Source organism: Phalaenopsis equestris, unplaced genomic scaffold (assembly GCF_001263595.1).
Source record: "Phalaenopsis equestris unplaced genomic scaffold, ASM126359v1 Scaffold000107, whole genome shotgun sequence".
Taxonomy (NCBI): Eukaryota; Viridiplantae; Streptophyta; class Magnoliopsida; order Asparagales; family Orchidaceae; genus Phalaenopsis; species Phalaenopsis equestris.
Window position 1 is genome coordinate 5,935,512 of NW_018164549.1, and position 13,679 is coordinate 5,949,190.

At 31.6% G+C, this 13,679-nt stretch overlaps 1 protein-coding gene across 3 annotated transcripts in view; it reads right to left on the minus strand.

The window, feature by feature from the left end:
* The window catches only part of LOC110020669 (NAD-dependent malic enzyme 62 kDa isoform, mitochondrial), a 150,022-nt gene that overhangs the window by 95,321 nt on the left and 41,022 nt on the right, over positions 1-13,679 (minus strand). For all 3 annotated transcript variants that reach the window (XM_020718849.1, XM_020718847.1, XM_020718850.1), the window contains exons 5-9: positions 12,661-12,789; positions 11,828-11,888; positions 9,816-9,919; positions 9,640-9,723; positions 8,643-8,743 (exon numbers count right to left, since the gene is read on the minus strand). In XM_020718849.1, the coding sequence (XP_020574508.1) occupies positions 8,643-8,743; positions 9,640-9,723; positions 9,816-9,919; positions 11,828-11,888; positions 12,661-12,789 (479 nt within the window). The remainder of the gene's footprint in view (positions 1-8,642; positions 8,744-9,639; positions 9,724-9,815; positions 9,920-11,827; positions 11,889-12,660; positions 12,790-13,679) is intronic.

The window sequence follows — 13,679 nt, forward strand, 5'->3', positions numbered from 1 at the left end:
AAGTCCTTCCGAAGCGGGCGACGGGATTTCGATTCCGGCGACCGACAGCTTCTTACGGGCGACCCCCAAACATTAAACTTTTTTCCCCTTTTAAGCGCCGACAGAGATTTAAAAGGGCATGTCAATAGAGTGATAGCAGATTTCACAAACATTCATGGTGGCTACAGTTTTAGAGTGATTAATGAAGAAAGTAGAGTCATATTAGATTTTGTTTTAGGGTATGATTTTATTATCACTAATACTTTATTCAAAAAAAAAGATGAGCATCTTGTTCTTATAAGAATGGATCTAATAAAACACAATTTGATTATTTTCTTATGAGAAAAAGATATCGTCGAGATTGTAAAGATTTCAAGGTTATTCCAAGTGAGGATTTAAGTACCCAACTTCGAATATGAGTTCTAGATTTTAAGATGAAGAGTTATAAAATAAAGAATACCAGGATTTATCATAGTAGAATTAGATAAGGGTATCTAAAAGACAAATAAAATTATTTTTATGAGTAAAATTCAAGATTTCAAAATTTGGTATGTTCATGAATAAGTAAATGTTATGCGGGATAAATTAACAAACACTATTAAACAAGTGGGAAAAGATGTATTTGGAGAATCAAAAGAAAAAAATTTTATAAATAAAAATAGTTAGTGGTGGAATAATGTGGTGCAAGAAAAGATAAAAATATTAAAAGTTATGTTATAAAAATTGATGTAAAAGCCTAGTAAACTAGAAAAATATCAAACAGCCCGTAGGGAGTCTAAAAAACAATCAGGGACGCTAAAAATTATGTTTTTAGTGAACTTTATAATATATTAGATACTAAAAAGAGTGAAAAATATAGGTATAAACTAGCCTAACAAAGAGAAAATAAAAGTAATGATTTAATTAAGTAAAGTGTATTAAAAATGAAAATAAAAAAGTGTTTTTCTTAGAAAAATATATTCAACATACGTGGATGAGTTATTTTGATATTTTTTAATAATATTTTTGAAAATACAATCGACCTTAGTGATCTTAATGTCGTTAATAATAATAAAATGTTTCATCTTTACAGTCGCACCAGCAAAAAAAAAGTTGAGGTGGCTTTAAAAAGAACCAATGGTGGAAAGTCTGTAGAACCTGATTTATTTCTCAATTGAAGTGTGGAAATATTTATGAGATTTAGAAGTTTCTTGGCTTAATAAACTCTTTAATATTATTTTAAAAAATAAAAAATATGCCTGAGGAGTGGAGGAATAGTATTTTGTTTCCCATTTTTAAGAGTAAAGGGGCTACACAAGAGTGTGCAAATTATAGAGGAATTAAGTCGATGTATCATTTTTTTAAATTATGGAAGAGGGTAATTGAACATAGGTTAAGGCGGATTAGAAAGATGAAAGATTTCTCATAATCAATTTGGATTTATGTCGGGCAGGTCTACTATGGAAGCTATACATTTATTGAGAGGTTTGAATGGAGAAGTTCAAAGATAATGAGGACCTGCTAGGGGTGTAAACGAACCGAACATGAACGAACAGAGCTTGTGTTCGTGTCCGGTTCGTTTGAAATTTAGTTTATTTGAAATAAGCTCGTGTTCGAAATTATTCGTGAAGTTACTGTTCGAGTTCGTTTTTTAACGAACAAGCCGAACACGAGCTGTTCGCGAACGAACGATGAGCAGTTTGACATCCCTAATATTAATATATATAAATAATATATTATATTAATTATATAAATTATATTATATAAATATATAATATTTATATTAGTATAATTTTTATATATAATTATTTTAAATTATTTTATATTTCAAACAATAACGAATAAAATACGAACTCATTAACGAACCGAACACGAACTGTTCACGAACAACGAGCTTTTTTGACAGCCCTAGGACCTACATTTGATTTTTATTGATTTAGAAAAAGCTTGCGATAAGGTTCCAAGAGATATCCTTTGGAGAGCTCTTGAGAAGAAAGGTGTAGATATGACTTTTATTCAAGTCATTAAAGATATGTATACTAGAGTTGTTACTTGTGTTCGAACAGAAGAAGGATTGAGAAAATATTTTCCTATTTCTGTTTGATAACGTCAAGGATCGACTTAAAGCCCATATCTTTTTGCTTTACTTATGGATGGTCTTACTGGACATTTACAGGAGGATGTATCTTGGTGTATGTGTTTTGCTGATGATATCCTTCTAGTGGATAAGACGAGAGAAAGAGTTCAGGAAAAAAAGGAACTTGAATTATGGAGGTCTACATTGGAGTCTAAAAGCCTTCGCTTGAGTAGAACTAAAACCGAATACATGGAATGCAATTTTAGTAGTAGCTCTAGTGACAGAAGTGTAACTTTGGGTGATCAAGTTATTAAAAGGTGTGAACGATTTAGATATCTCAGGTTTATTGTTCAAAGTGACAGAGATATAGATGGGGATGTTATTAGTAAAATTCAAGTTGGTTAATTGAAGTGGAGGAATGCTTCGTGTCTATTGTGTGATAAAAAAGTACCGCTTAGACTGAAAGAAAAATTTTATAAGATAGTGGTGAGACCAGAAATGCTCTATGGCGTTGAATGTTGACCTTTAAAAGAGAAGCATATTACTAAGTTAAGTGTTTTCGAGATGAGTTCGAGATGAGAATGATTAAGATGAGAATGATTAGGTGGATGAGTGGCTTTACACTTAAAGACAAAATGCGAAACGAATATATCTGTGATAAGGTTGGTGCTGCTCCAGTGACGGACAAAATTAAAGAGAGTCGTCTTAGAAGGTTTGGTCATATTAAACGTCGACCATCTGATGATCTGATTAGGAGAGTAGATGTTTTAGATTCAAATTATGTTAAGAAAGGCAGAAATAGACCCAGGAAGGCTTGGGCTTATTGTATAAAAAATGATCTTAATTTATTATAATTAAATGAAAATATGTCACTAAATTGGACGCAATGGAGAAAAAGGATCATGTAACCAACTCCACTTAGTAGGACTAAGGCTTTGTTATTGTTTTCGTTTGGTGTTTGTGGGTCTATCGATACTCTAATGAATTTCTTCTATCATTAAGTTTGCAAAATCTCTAAATGATCCATGTTAGTTGTTTTCTTCCCAAGGGTTTGCCATGTCTCCTACAATATTTTTTTGTTTCTTTTTATTCTCTTTTTTTTTATAATTTTTCTATTTCACGATCAAACAATAATAAATTGATGAGTCTCCCCTACACGTGCAAAATTAAACTAAAATATATTTTACTAACATATTAACAGAAGATAATTCCACAGCATAAAAAACATAAAAAACATAAATACTAAACACAGTTAAATAAAAAATGAACCAAATTCACACAACAGGATACGACGTTGCAGTGCTGGTACTGTTGCTACGACGCAGACGTGAATATTAGAATAATTGCAAAAATAAATGGGAGAATAATAACAAACATACAATGCAGAAAATTAAACTAAATAACAGAAAAGAAAAATGCATTGTCACAAGATGAGTTACAAAAACACAACAAAATAGGTTTTGAACTAGAAAATGATATGTTTACTATTGTCAAATTCAAATCACCAAATTATATCGTTTGAATCTCGGACAACGACACAAAAAATTTGACCCGCCTTTGCACAGATAATGTAAGTGCACGTGTCATGAAAGTAATACAATGAGGATCAAAGGCGAAAACTATTTTGAAGTAAAAACCTAGCTCAAGAAACCTATTTTCTGTTCAAAATGATAATTCTTTGAAAAAGTTGTTTTTTAAGTTTCCTTATTTTACGAAATTTCAAAATACACTAAAATCTCCTATGAATTAATATTTTGTAAAATCAACACATTCAATAAGGTTTAAAATGATGGTAGTTATCAATGATGAACACATGCAGTTTAAAGCCTCTGTCGAAAGCATGAAAATCCTAATTTCCAAACCCTAAGTCATATCTATGTGCTTAGCAATTTAAAAATTAACTTTTTTTTTTATTCCCATGTGTGATTGCTAAAGTTCAGATGCAATATGTCTATTTCTCTAAACTCTAGTTGTGTTTTTTCCTTGTGTAAGGAAGAACACTGTCGATTCCACTAATTATCAATATCACTAATCTACTCAAGGTTTTAAACATTAGTGTGGCAATCACTTAATACTAAAAGATAATGGATGCAAACACAAGAAAACCTATCATTAAAGGTGCATTAAAACCTTAAGCACATATTATTTACAAGAATCATATCATAAGAGAATAAAAATCTAGCCTAACAAGATCTTTAATATGAACCACAATAAATACTTCATTTTAATCATAAAAATCAATGTTTACGAGTTAGAAAAAAATTTTAAGAAATAATAAAACCCGAATTTCTCAAAGATGAATCTCCTATAGTAGCCTTGTCCGAGTTCTTATTCTTCTTCTTCTTATATACTCTCTTGCTTCGTTAGGCTAGGATTCTTTGAATTCTCCTTACAATCCTTCATGCATCTACACACTCACTACTCACTCTCCATACTCTCTAGACTCCCTTAGACACACTCCAACACTCCCCTTAAATAAATCACACTCTCCCAACCATCCTTCCAACCAAGAATTCGAATTTCGGTATCAATAACTTTTTTTGTTGAGGTCGACACACCGCAACCCTATAGTTGGGCGCGCCTGGGCATTGGATAAGAACGCTATGGCTCTAGGTTTTTAGTGTTGTGACTCTATCCTCTCTATCTTTGATCTTTAATTCTAGCACATAGGCTCAGCTTTTCAGCACTAAAGTTTCGTGTTACGGTGCTGGATTCTGGAGCCTAGACTCTGGGCTATCTGCCTTCTAATCTTTAATTTTGGCGATTAGGCTTTCGATTTGTGCGTTGTGGCGTTGAAATCTGGCTCCTAGGCTCTACAATATGGCCCCTAGGCTCCGCTTCAATACTTTTACTCTTTCCTTTCCAACAATTTTCCATGTAACTTTCTAGCATAACATTAAACAAAACAATTGAATAACATAACACTTACACACAAATTCACAATTATTTTTATACACTTTTAACACTTAATAGTGGTTTGATTAACACACTATTATATTATGGTCAAAGCTATAGCTCGTGAGTTCCCTAATGACTTTTTGAACTTTGAGTTGTAAATTATAATATGTACCTAACAAGACACAAGCTCTCTGTAAGCTAAGATTATTGACTTAAAATAATTACCTTATACAAACATCCACCTCATGTGTATAAAGTACTCTTGGATGAAGCAACTCATGACTCCCGACAATTATACTTCTATCATATTTATTCGACTATCTTTTCTAAGTAAACAAAAGATCACGATAACCCGGGACAACGCAACCGTGGGATCCTGATTGGGTCGCCAACATCCGCTCTAAGCTCATAGTGTGATTCTACTATATGCTAGGTCCAAATACTTAAAGCCTAAATGACGAGTCTTGAAAAAAAATATTCTTTTATTATTAAGAGGGATAATTAACCATAAGGATTTGCGCCAATGGGCAACCTCAAACTCTAAGGATAGTGTTTTATCGATTGTTTCATTTATCTTTTGAAATTTTGAGCCAAAGCTCGTGTAAAACTCTCTAACTCATTCATTTTTATTTCATTTCAAGGGAAGCCGAGGCGTGAATCCTCAGAGCCCAAAAAAACATAACCAATGTCTCATATAATGCAAAATTTTATGTCAGAGATAAAAAAGCATCCACTAGAATTTTAGTTGTTTAACACATTTCATCTTATGGATTATCAGTTATCGGCCAGCCAAACATTTTTAAATGATGATTTTGCCAATTATTTATAAGAAATTTTTTTTAATTTGGTCATAACTTAGTCGCAACGAGCATTAGTTCTGGATTTTAAAATTAGTTGTAAGATAAAAAAATACAATGGAATATTATCGTAGAAAAAGATACAGACATCTAAAAGACATTTATTTTCTGAGTAAACTTCAAGATTCAAGATTTGGGATATTCATGAAGAAGCTAATTCTATGTGAGATAAAATAATAAACACTATTAAATAAGAGATAGAAAGATATACTTGAAGAATCAAAAGAAAAAAAAATTTATAAATATAAAAAATTGGTGGTGGAATAATAATGTGCAAGAAAAGATGAAATATAAAAAGTTATATTATAAAAATTAGTTTAAATGTAAAAGCTTAGAGAACTGAAAAAATATAAATTAGCCAGTAGAGTATCTAATAGAGCAATTTTTTACGCTAATAATTCTACTTTTAGTAATCTTTATAATAAATTGGATACTAAAGAGCATGAAAAATGTATGTATAAACTAGCCAAACAAATAGAAAAGCAAAGCAAGGATTTAATTCAAGTAATGTGCATTAGAGATGAAAATTAAAAAAGGAATTTCTTAGAGACAAATACAATATAGGTACGAGAGAAATTTTGATAGTTTTTTTTAATGAAGTCTCTAAAAATAAAATCGACTTTAGTGATTTTAATATTGTTAATAATAATTTTTTTTTTATTGTCACATTAGTAAAAAGAAAGTTGAAGAGCCTTTAAAGAAAACCAATAGTGGAAAATCAGTAAGACCCGATGATATCCCAATTGAAGTGTGAAAATATTTATAGATTTAAAAGTTTATTGGCTTGCTAAACTCTTTAATATTATTTTATAACTATAAAAGAAGCCTGAGGAGTGGATGAAGTGTATTTTGGTTCCCATTTTTAAGATTAAAAGAAATTCACAAGAGTATGCAAATTATAGAGGAATTAAGTTGATGTGTCATACTTTAAAATTATGGGAGAGAGTAATTGAACATAGGTTAAGACATGATACAAAAAATTTTCATAGTCAGTTTGGATTTATGCCAAGCAAGTCTACGACTATGGAAGCTATAAATTTATTAAGAGGTTTGATGGAGTAGTACAAAGAGAGAGGATCTACATATGATTTTTATTGATTTAGAAAAAGCTTACCAAAAGGTTCCAAGATAAGTTCATTGGAGAGTTCAAAAAAAAATGTGTTGAAATGACTTATATTCAAGTTATTAAAGATATGTATATTAGAGTTGTGTTCAAACAGAAGGAGGATTGACCAAGTATTTGTCTATTTCAGTGGGATTACATGAGCAAGCTGCTTTAAGGCTAATCTTTTTGATTTAGTTGTAAATGCTCTTACTGGACATTTACAAGAGGATGTACCAATGTGTATGATTTTCGCTGATGATATCTTTTTTGTGGGTAAGATTAGAGAAAGAATTCAGAAAAAAACTTGAATTATGAAGGTCTATATTGGAGTTTTAAAGCCTTATTTTGAGTAGATTTAAAACTGAATACATGAAATGTAATTTAAGTAGTAACAGCTCTAGTGTCAGAGTTGTAACCATGGGTGATCAAATCATTAAAAAGTGTGAACGTATTAGATATCTTGGATCTATTGTTCAAAGTGATGGTGATATAAGCGGGGATGTTATTAGTAGAATTCAAGTTGGATGGTTGGTGTGGAGAAATGCATCGGGCCTATTGTGTGATAGTAAAGTAGTGTATAGACTAAAAAGAAAGTTTTATAGGATAATGGTAAGACTTGCAAAGCTTTATGACATAGAATGTTGGTCATTAAAAGAGAAGCATAGAACTAAGTTAAGTGTTGTTGAAATGAGAATGCTTAGCGGATAATTAGTGGCTTGAAACTTAGAAACAAAATGCGAAATGAATTTATCTGTGAAAAGGTTGGTGTAGCTCCAGTGACAGAGAAAACTAGAGAGAGTCGTCTTAGAGGGTTTGGTCACATTAAACTTCAACCATCTGATGATCCGATTAGGAGATTAGATGTTTTAGATTTAACTTATGTTAAGAAAGACAAATGTAAACCTAAAACAACTTTGGGCACATTGTATAAAAAATGATCTTAATTTATTAAAATTAAATGAAAATATGACACTCAAGAGGGCATAACGGAGAAAAAGGATTCATGCAGCCGACCCCACTTAGTGGGATAAAGGCTTGTCGTTGTTTTTAGTTGCAACGAGCAAAATCTCCAAACTCCACACTACAGTTTAGAAATTTGCAAATTGAGGGTGGGCTAACCCTCAAGATGCACCTCTTGACTCAAACAGATTTAAAGTTACACCACTTTCAAATAATGGAACTTCAATCAAGCAAATGTAATTTTCTCTAAATTTCCTCACTCTAACAGCAAAGTAATTACTTCTTATGGTTACCCAGCTCAAAAATATTTAAGCGTCGCTCAAATTCCACTCTTTCTCTAAAAGTACTGATATCATATTATTCATCTAAACACAACTATAAAATTAAAAAAACATAATAACAACACAGCATGATCAAAATTGTGAAAACAGGTGTTAAAGCTTATAACCGCTAAAAATAAGATGACATGTACTATAAATAAAAAGAGCTGTACAAGCCAAATCATATTCTTCTATTTTTATGCATCAAATTCAGAACTTTCTTTCTCCAAAAGTACTGATATCATATTATTCATCTAAATACAATGATAAAATTAAAAAAAACATAATAACAACGCAGCCTGATTAAAATTGTGAAAACAGATGTTAAAACTTATAGCCACTAAAAAGAAGATAAGATGTATTATACATAAATAGAGCTGTGCAAGCCAAATCATACTCTGTTCGATTTTATCCATCACCTGGAGCACTCAATAAACGTGTAATAAATAAACTAAATTAAATCAAACCTTCCAGCTCCAGCAACAACTATCTTTTGTCTTGGAAAGTCTATCATCGTTCTTCCTTGTGCTCTAACAGCTCCTAAAAGACCAGCAATTGCAACAGTTCCCTGCCCAGGTTATGGTAAAGCTTCTGAAAGCTATAACTAAAATAAAAAAGATCTACTCTAGCAAAAGCATGAAAATATGACAAGTAGCTACAGCTGCAACATAAATATTGACATGTAAAAATAAAGTGTTCTTAAAACTTCTTTGTTTTTAACGCCACGCCCAAAATTTCTCAGTCAATGGACCGAAAAAGCAACCCAACTATCCTGATTCCTAACTTTTACATGAAAAACTTTAAGTTCAAGCGTAAAAAGAAATAATTTGCTTAATTCATGCTGCAAACTTTCAAACTCCTGCTGATGGGTATGTGGCCCAGCGATGTTGCACCTTACCTCCAAAAGCAAGGTCTATGTTGGACTATAAAAGAAAAAAAAAATCGCAACCCAGCAGAAAAGGGTCAAACCTAAAATGGTTCCCCAACTAATTGGATGTGATTAATTTAGTCCCAGAGTTTTGTATTGCTTCAATTTAGCCCCCTGATGTTTATAAATTTATCCCAAATGGACCTTCAGGGATTAAAATGAAATCAAATCTGTATGGTCGTTGGAACCTTTTTGTGTCATGATTTCTACACGATGGATGAATTGGGATCAATTTTTAAGAACCATAGGACTAAAATCGGACCACTTCAAAACTCTGGGACTAAGTTGGCCACAATCGAATTATCAGGGGAGAAATTTGGGATTTATTCCCAGCAGAAAATTGCTTAAACGCTTGAACATGTCAGCAGATGCATACTTCCCTGCATATTCCCTGCTTATCCTTCATGAAACCAGATAATAAGAAGAAAACAGCAAGCTTAAAGAAGTTTCAGTAAAGGATAGTGCAACATGAAAGTTGTTATGAACTGTCAATTGACAATTCAATGACCCTTAAATGAGAATATCATCAAGTTTACCTGGACATCATCATTGAACATTCTATATGTGTTTCGGTAGCGCTGCAATAATTTCAATGCCCACTTACTCTGGAAATCTTCAAACTGGGAAAAACAAGGTGAAATTTTGCCCTCAAATTAAAAAATTTAGAGTTTGAGATATGCCAAGTAAATGAAAGTTAGCAGTCGAACTTTACCTGTACTATGACAGTGGGCCAACGAGTAAAAACAGCCTCCATAAATTCATCAAGAACAGCTAGGTACTCTTCACCATCAAGACGACGTTGTTGGAGTCCCAAATCTGCTCAAGCATATGTTGAAGAAAATGAAACTGAGACGATATGACGTCAAAATCCGGACGTTTTTTCATAGAAAATAGGGCAAACATAATATTTCTTCAATAATCTAAACAGCTCAGCAAGAACACAGAAATAAACACCCATAATTCGAGAGGTAGGCGAGTTCCGACAATTTGAGAGGTAAAAAATATTTTAATGATGCTCTTCAGACAAAGGTGAACGTTAATAGTATAAAGTAAAATTACAGTTAGATAAAACCTAAAAGAGTATTATTAAAGTAAATGCATATAAAAGTTTTAAATTATTCTCATTGAGTAGTATCATGGATATGTACAATAGACGATTATAAGATATCATATAATGATATATAAAAGAACAACATGCATATTATTTTTTTTTTCCTGAATTACTGTAATTTAGAAGTGTTATTAGTCCTGATTTATCTTTAGATAACTCATGAGGTTGTTTTAACTTTTTTTTTAAGTTTTAAGCTTTTAAATAAGATAGATAAATAGAAGATGAACTAATGTGTACAGGAGCAAAGAAGAACAATCGGAAATGCAATTTTTTTAATTAGTCAATTTAATTGTTTTCTTTAGTGGCTCTTTCAATTAATTTTTAAATATTAACTGTTAGTGATAGAAATAGAAAAAATAGAGAATTTATTTTCACTGTCCGACTATGCGTTTCCGTCTTGGTTAATTTCAAACCCCGGGTTGGGTGTGACATAGTAGAGGTCTCTAATGACAGTATTTGACATAGACGGAAGTCTATGTTCCATGAAGATGATTTACTACTCAAATATATGAAGTACTACACCACAAATCTACTTGTTTAGCATGTTTCCATGAAAATTCTGTCCTATAGAGTTCATGCAGAAATTTCTAAGTTATAATGTACATGCATCCGCCATTTTACAACTCTTTGATTAACGAGAAAATTTAAGTATGTGAAAAGTTGCCAATAACAAAATTGAGAATTGGATAAATCCACATCAAGAAGTAAACTCTGTACACACATTGTATGATTTTGTCATTGATACCATAAAGTCTATTTATTTAGGGGTCGTTTGAGATTACTTACAATTGTTAATTTTAATTTTTTTATTTTAATTTTATTTTGTTAATATTTTTAGCTGAAATAAAATATATTTGATATGTTATAACATATTTAGTTGTTTTTAAAAACACTCAAAAAATAACTTTTACATATTTTAAGTACTTTTAAAATAAGTTATTTTAATTTTGAAAATAAAAATAAAAACATGCAAAATATGCACTAAATAAACATATTTTTAAAATGAAAGAAAAAAGAAAAATAAAAAAATAAAAAGCAAAAGTGATCCCAAACAAGCTTTTAGGGATTAGAGACACATTGATGCATCAAAATATCAAATTAGTACCAATAACATTATAAGCCTTTCAGAAAAGCATCCAAATATATTTCCTCTGTTTGATTTTCTTATCTTAAAGTACAACCACGTTAGCTTGCATATGCATTTCTCGTCTTCTTTTCACCAGCCATCTGTTAGCTATGAGAAATTAAACTTAGACAATGGATTTCTTATGTTACTTGTTACAGGTTCCAGTAAAGCCTAATAGGTGATAATACCATCTTTTAAACTAATTCTTTGTTATTTTCCATGTAAGTGCTCACTAAGCTCTCTTTTCTTGTAGAATATTTCAGTCAAATGATTGCCCTCATAATTACCAAACCTTAAGCTTATTGATATTGGAAAGAAAGTCACAAGGCCAAGGCGAAAGACTAATTTTATTTTAAAAAAAAAGGATGCGTCTATATTTTATGAAGATTTAAACATGCAACAAAGAAAGGAAAGACAGAAGCTATATAAGAGGAGACAAAAAAATGGATGTAAAATATTATGCCAAAAGGTGCCATAAAAATATTACAAAGTGGGTCTTTGAGAAGCCTCTCATTGTTTGTTCCAACATCAATCATTATAGGAAGTACCTGCATCACCAAAAGCAATGAAAACTGGTAGCAGAAAACAAAGCATACCTACCACTGAGACGTGAGAAATGGCAGCCAAAAAGAAAAATCTATCTCCAAAACATGCTTGCTTTGCCACTCTAAAAACCAAGTGAAGCAAGTGGAAAGAAAATTAAACAAAATTTGAATGCAAAAATGTTGATTTCCTTTCAACAGCTCAAAAGAAGAAAACAAACAAATTTTATGATCAACTTGTGAAAATCCAAAGGGCAGTACCAGGCAAGTTTAGCGAGATAATAATAAAAAAACAACTTTTTCACTGTGTAAGTCGACTAACAATCATATAAATCTAAAGGAATGAGACTCACCTTGTTGTTCAAACATTGTTTACAAAAATCTAAAATCATCTATCAAAGGATGTCAAAGAGAAAATTAAATTTCATTGGCATGCCCTGATAACTTGCAATGAATATAACTAACAGCAGAAAACATTTTGTGTACAGATGAAGGAAGAACAATGCATTTCTCTGGGTCAGAGGTGTAACAACCCTTGTTACACCCACTAGACCGAATTTAGTAATTTACACTTCGAATTACTCATTAATTCTTACACAACAGCAGCACTAACAGTGTAACATCAATACTTTGCATAGATGTGGTATTTAATTCGTACCCTGCCTTTTATCAGAGCAAAAAAATGCCTCAGGAAGTAACACTTAAAACAGCTTCATATGCCACACAGATTACTGTTCAAAAAGCTTGTCATATAAGTCACAAAAACTGAGAACTTAACTCTTTGTGGATGAATTCCAGCAGCAGCAACATATAAATCCACTTTCCCAATGGGAATACCAATACCCTGAACCCCAAGGTCACCAAGGCCCAGTATCCTACTGCCATCAGTTATCACAATCATATCAACCTACAAAATTACACCCACAAAAACAACTATTAATTAAAAAATTAATATATATATATATAAGCAACTATTTATTAAATATAAAATAAGTATTTCTTTGCATATCAAAGTATGCTTATAAATCCAAAATGTTCATAGAATCCGTAAAGCAAGAAAAAATAGTAGAAATCGGTCAAAAGAAGCATGCATGGTTGCTGCAAGTCTGCGTACTTGATGAAAATTTTTATATGTTCTCTCAATAAAACATATTTTAGCCTATGGAAATATTTTTAAAATGTAAATACTTTATGTTTAGTTCAATGTGAGCTACAAAATAACTAAAGTTTACCCCAGTATCATCAAGCATCAATGAATACGCCAATCTACGGGAACAACAAAATAGCCTAGCAGGTGTTCTTATATTTTTTATCATTGTATGCAAGCTTCATAAAAGGTGTATCATATACAAAAAATAAAAAGCAACAGAAAGAACTTGTATATGATACAAGGAACAAGTAAAATATGCAATCTAAAATAGACTTCCCTCCCTCACTCCAAACACCCCACAGAACTGTCGGTGCTTAAAAGGGGAAAAGTTAATGTTTGGGGGTCACCCGTAAGAAGCTGTCGGTCGCCGGAATCGAAATCCCGTCACCCGCTTCGAAAGGACTTTTTAATTTACGTATATATATATAATTTTAGAAAAATATGAAATCAAACTGACCTCATATTTTTCACAGTTTAAATGAAAGAGCGCTCTACCTCAAATTTTGTATCTATCCCGAGGGATAAACACAAGACTTGAGAATGAGGCTCAATCAAATAAACTAGGAAAACATATGACGTCCGTTTGGGTCTGCGAAACCGTTTTATTTGCCGACAAGTTCCCCTATCTAATATAAATAATTAAATAG